We start from the raw sequence: 6020 nt of genomic DNA, 5'->3' as shown, positions 1-6020 counted from the left end.
CCGGCCACCGGTGACAGCGCACAGCTCCCGAGGGCGCAGGAGCAGCATCCGTACAGACCAGTGGGAGCAAATCCTTCCTGGATGGATGCAGCACCAGAGGTGGGATGTGGGAAGAAAGACACACAGACCGGGGACAAAAGAGCCATCAGATCATTGGAAAACAAAGAGCTTGTAATAATGAAAAAAGGACAGATTTCGTAACCAATCACTTTTTCCTTTGAAAAACACAATCACAGTAACTTTGCTTTATACAACCACCTAGAAACTATGAAACAGTATCACATTGTGCATTATTTTTTTTTAAACCTACTTATCAAGAAGGGTATTCCACACTTCAAAAATTATATCCATTTGGGGAGGAAAGAGGAGACAGCTAATAGCGCAGTCACAGATACATCATGAGTCCAAGCAAGCGGCAATTCTTTGTCCTCACCTTTTCCACTTAGCCAAAAAAGAAGAGTGGAGAAGGGGATAGCAAAAGAGAAAGAAGGAGGAAAGAAAGAAAGAAAGCACCCACAGAGGACTAATCACACTCCATAATTACTTTTGACATCTACAGGGCTTCATAGAAAGATCATTTAGACCAACACAGCAGGGAGGGGAGAGGAAGGCGGCAGCAGGACCAGGGGGAACTTTGGCATTTCTACCCCAGGTCCCTTCCAGTCGCCGATCCTTTGCCAGGACCTACAGGATGGGGAGGTCACCACAAGTTCTACCAGGCTGCCCAATTTTCTCCTCTGGAGCAAAGAGCTTGAAATTTTGGTTTCTAGAGCTTGAGGGACCGTCAGGCCATGGGGCATCGTCCCAAGCAGGGTCGGTGCTTCTCGCTCATCGCTCCAAGGCTGTGCTGGGGCCAGGGCTGGGGCATCAGCATCTGGGTACACCAAATATCACCAGTCCTCTCCTCTCCTCTCCTCCCCCTGCAAACACCACATTTCTCTTGCAGCCAGGCTGCTGCAGCAGAGACCGAAGCCTCCGAGGGATGCGGACACCCCAGTGTAACCCCACAGCGCTGGCGGGTTGACAGCTCATTCCATGGGACAGCATCACAGAAGGGAGGCAATGTTTGATGAGGTGACAGCCACCGAGCCCAACCGTGACTGCTATAGTTACCACAGGGATTTTCCAGTATTCCCCTCAGGAGCCCCGGCCCCTCTTTCCCAAGGAGACAAAGCAATCCAATCGCCTTCTGAAATAAAAATGTAAATTAAAAAAAAAAAATTAAGGCAGAAGATCATCTTCCCCACTGCGAGTGCAAAGCAGAACGGTGGAGAAGAGGAGGGAGGACACAGGGCCAGGATGCAGCGTGTGACCAAAGTGGCTTTTGTGTTCCCAGGGGGACCCGGGTCGTGTCCCAGTCCCGGGGCACATCCCAGCGCGAAGGCCTGACGTCAGGTCCACAAACGCCCCAAAAACCTGGGGTGCATGCCAGAGTCAGGCAAGCAGCATGCGGCAGCATCCTCGCAGGGTAAGGCCAAAATCACTCGGCTGTTCAAACCGCAGGCAAAGCTCGAAGGCTTTTTGCCATGTCCCTGGCTCCTCGGGAGATCTGCAGTAAAACCCCCAGGGACTGTCATCTCCCCAGCCCGGATCGCACTCCACAAAATACTCTCTTCCTCCCCGTCAAAGATCTTCACACTGAAGGCTGCTGCCGGCCATTCCCTCTTGCCCTGCAGACCATCAGCTTAGGACAAACGGCAAAGACACCGACTGAAGGAGGAGGAACAGGAGTGGGCACCTGCAGTATACAGCACAGCCCTCCCCAGGCTGGGGGACCCGGCATTGCTGGTGACAAGGTCCCAAAGCCACCCAGCGAATGCCAACTAGCAAATAAACCCTGGATGCTGCAAATCCAAACCCCCTGCAACCCCAAAAAACCCTGGAAGAGCAGGAAGGATGGAAAGCAGCAGGGACATCAGCATGAAGCAAGTTCAAAGGGAATCTCCAGAAGTCACCGGCCACACTGTGGCATCTCCTCTGCATCTCCATCTGCAAAGGTTCCTGCCAGCCAAAAGCGGCTTCCATGCCATCCTGAGCCAAACGCAGCCACAACCTCTGCACTGACTCGCAAGAAGAGGGGAGAGCTCAGCACCCGAAAGCTTCACAGCAGGCAGAGCACAGACCTGTCTGAGCTTCCACTTTCCATCCAGCTACATCCCAGCAGCTAAAACGCTGGATTAAAGAAAAATAAAAACTCTTTTTAACTCTGCTCTCCTCCCTCCAGGAGTGTTTCCAAACACCCCTTAGCAAAACCTGCTCACAGAAGGAAGCCACCCCAGGCCACTCGTAAGGAGGGATGGGGTCATTTTCTCTCATCATTTTCTCTCACCATCTGCTCGGCTTCGTTAGGTCTCCCCTTTATTGGCCAGATGTTCTCAGAGATGCGGAGCCATCCCAGATTTAGTGCTCGCTCTCAGGAGAAATCTGCACGTCTGATTTCTCAGAAATCTCAGGGAGGGAGGGAGGGAACATGCAGATACAGGACTGGGGAGCTGGGAGCCTCCAAAAGCCTCCAGGAATTCAGGCTCCTTTCCTCCTAGAGAGCATCTTCACTGCCAAAAGGGACGATGTTTTATTTTAGGAGATAACATTTGCTAGCTGTAGCATGTCACCACCCTTTTTCTTATTTCTCCTGCGAGCAAAGACAGAAAAAGGGAAGGGAGAACGCAGAGCAAGGAGCAGAGCAGATGGACAGACTGAATTCTTGTTTCCCCATGGGCTTTGATAAACTACAGAATAGGCATTTAATTACTTGTGACTTGACCCTCCCCACCAGGTTGGGAAGCAGACGGTTGGATGGCGCAGGTGGGACACAGCCCACCCAAACCATGCCCTGCTCTCCCCATCCCTTCCAAATGTCTCTCTGTATTTTTCCCTTCCCTCTAAAAGGATGAATTACCAGTAAACTCTGCTTCTTTTTGTAAAGAACCACCTGTTCAAGGAACAGCACTGGTTTATTTTGGATTGCCCTCCTGAAGGTCTGGCTTCTCTCCTCTCCCACCGCTCTTGTTGGAAACACCTACGCGAGGTCTGGAAATGTCAACAACCGCTGCAACGCAAGTTCGGAAACGGAAATATTTTAATGGGCTTTATATCTCAGGCTCCGCTTCCATGTGAACGGGAACCTTCTGTTTAAGCAAGAACGAAAGACCTAAAGGGGTTAAAGATGGGAAAACAGGCTCCAAAGGGGTGATGCACCACAACTCCTGCTAGTCCAGAGCCCTCCCCGCCAGAGCAGATGGACACAGGAGCTGCGAGAAGCACCACATCACACACAAGCTCCTCCACCACCCACACACGGAGGCATCTCCCTGCAGGTCCCTTTATAAGCCAAGAGCACGTCATAGAAATGCAGGTGGTTACAGGTTTGCAGCGCTGCCCTCAGCCTGGCACGGGTCCGCCGCCGCCTAATCAAATCCAAATTAAACTCAGAGAATTAGGTTTCCTTCTTCAGCTCCTCTGGGCAAGAGGCACAGCAGGCAAACTGAGAAAAATGCAACGTACCGGTTGTGTAAGAAACCATGCTATTAGCTAATGATAAAACAAAAATAACCACCCGACAGCAGCTGAGCAGGGATTCCTGCAATTCCATCATGCAAACTAGGGTGCCGGGATTGCGCCCAACAGAGGGTTTTGCCAAACAAGAAGCCGGGAGGAGACCTGTTTTTGAATTTCACCTTCGGTGAAATTCAAAAACAGGTCTCCTCCCGGCTTCTTGTTGGCACAACACCATCTTTTCCATGCTCCCCGACAGCTCTCCAATGCACAACCGCTCCCAAAATCCCATCCCTGCGCAACTGCTCATGGAATCCATCACCTCCTCGCCCCGTCCCGCTCCACTTCTGCAGGAGAACACCAGGAAATGTCCCTGCTCGCTACAGGGGTGCCCTCACGCCATCTATTAAGGCTTTGAAAAATGTTGTTTTTTGATCCGGAGAACGCAGTTCTGAAGCCTTAGTTCGCCTAGTTTTTGCACTGTTGGTAGGACCCAACTTCTTTCAAAAGGGCCTTTAGGATCGTCTGCACGGAAAGTTGGCATCGAACAGAAAGAGAAACTTTGGTTTAAAATAAAACAGAAAAGAAAGAAAGAGAGAAAAGGTAAACAGAGGTGCAAGATGTCTCACGCGAGGGGTATTCGCAGGGCATCACCCCACAACCCTGGAGATCCAGATGTACATTCCTGGCTTTGTTTTACCGTTTACAACCGTGATTGCACAGGACTCAAAATCACTCTCATATGGTTGTTAAGTTTCATAAATAATGTGAAAACTATATGCAACAGATACATCATATTTTCCAAAAAATTATAAGAAAAGTTACATCAAATTAAAAAGTAGCTTCATGAATGAAGATACTGCTCTAAGTGCACTTTCCCTGCAAGTGCAGCCAGTGCCTCAGCGCTGGATATGAAGAAAAAAAAACCCAAAACAAAACCAAAAACATCAGGTTTAAAAACTTAAGTCCGGTTTCAACCAGTCAAAACCGGGCCAAGCAGAAACCGAAGGTGCTCTCGGCACTGTCCCATGAGGGAGTCCCTACGATGCTTCGTTATCCAGATAGGTTTGTATGTCCTTGTTGAGACTGTAAACAATCCTTCTTTCCTGAACTGTCCTCTTTATTGGCAAAACAAAGTAAAATATTTTATTTCTTTTTTTTTTCTTTCTTTTTTTTTTTTTTTTTTAAATAGAACATTAAAATTAACCCAGAAGAAAAGAAACGAAACACAGTGAGCTTGTTGGAGTCCATAGGATCTGGTCTGGAAGAGCTCGGAAAATGTGTTCAGTGTTTTCTCCTGTTTTCAGCTGGAACTGTACCAGAGACCGGGTTACTTGGGGAAGAGGGGAACAGAACGAGAAAACAAAGGAGGCGGCATCGGAGACCACAGCCATCTCATGTGTTCGCTTCATTCGCTAGGTCGTCTATCAATACCTTGGTGTCAGAAGCCTTGGACCTGCGAAAAAGAAAACACACAGGAAACGCTCACTGGGGAGAAGAAATTTCCATTGCTACATGCAGACAATAACACTGCAGTGTGCTCGGAAATGTTTCTTCCACAGAAACGAATTGTTTCCCTCTGCTGGAATTGTTTCGCACTCTCCCACTCTCGCTGGGAATAGCAGAGCGGTATAAATACGTCGCAGCTGTCCCTGAGCATCCTCCTCCGTGGCTCTGCCCATGCCACGCTGCGCCTGCTCCACCTGTCCCGGGCTGCTCAGAGCTACAGCAGCTTCTTTCGGAAGATGCTGGACACGTCCCAGTTTGCTTCTCACTCTCTACAACTGCCTGAAAGGAGGTTTAAACATGGATGGTGTTGGTCTCTTCTCCCAGGTAACAAATGATAGGATGAGAGGAAATGGCCCCAAGTTACATCACAGGAGGTTTAGATTGAACATCAGGAAAAATTTCTTCATGGAAAGGGTTGTCGGGCACTGGAACAGGCTGCCAGGGAAGTGGTGGAGTCACCATCCCTGGAGGGGTTCAAAAGATGTGTAGATTAGGTTCTCAGGGACATAATTTAGTGGTGAACTTGGCAGCGTTAGGTTAATGGTTGGACCTGATGATCTTCAAGGTCTTTTCCAAACAAAATGATTCTATGTCCAAAGGGTAAACAGACATGGTGGTAGGGAATTCAAACAGGCTTTGGCCCACATCCCCTCTGCATCAAGTTTTTCAGTGTCTAGCAGCCACATGAAGACTGTTGGTATCAGTCATATCTGTGTACTCTGAGCCAACACCGATACGAGACAAACATGGCCCAAGTGCTGCGGCTCAGGCCAGAGCACACCCTTTGTGTGACAGACATCGGCTCCTCGTCCTCCCATCCAGTGATGGAAGAGGGAAATGTGCTGCAGGAATTGCACAACACCCCTGACATGCTGTGCTTCAGCACCCCCAGGGAGCCCAAGCTTGCCTCTTGGCCAAAGGTGGGGAAATGCTTAGGCTGTAAGGAGGTGGGGTGGGGAGAAAAATGGCATGGCCATTTAGGAGAGGAAGGAGTCTGAGATGTCACATAGGAAATG

General features: G+C 49.4%; 1 protein-coding gene across 1 annotated transcript in view; it reads right to left on the bottom strand.

The window, feature by feature from the left end:
- Window positions 1-150: 150 nt before the first annotated feature.
- XPR1 (xenotropic and polytropic retrovirus receptor 1) overlaps window positions 151-6020 on the bottom strand; it is a 109867-nt gene continuing 103997 nt past the window's right edge. The window contains exon 15 of the mRNA XM_065071815.1: window positions 151-4951. Within this exon, the coding sequence (XP_064927887.1) occupies window positions 4891-4951 (61 nt within the window). The 3' untranslated portion in view covers window positions 151-4890. The remainder of the gene's footprint in view (window positions 4952-6020) is intronic.

Source organism: Columba livia, chromosome 8, assembly GCF_036013475.1.
Source record: "Columba livia isolate bColLiv1 breed racing homer chromosome 8, bColLiv1.pat.W.v2, whole genome shotgun sequence".
Taxonomy (NCBI): domain Eukaryota; kingdom Metazoa; phylum Chordata; class Aves; order Columbiformes; family Columbidae; genus Columba; species Columba livia.
Note: the sequence above shows the minus strand (reverse complement) of the source record. Positions and strands in the feature narration are given on the sequence as shown.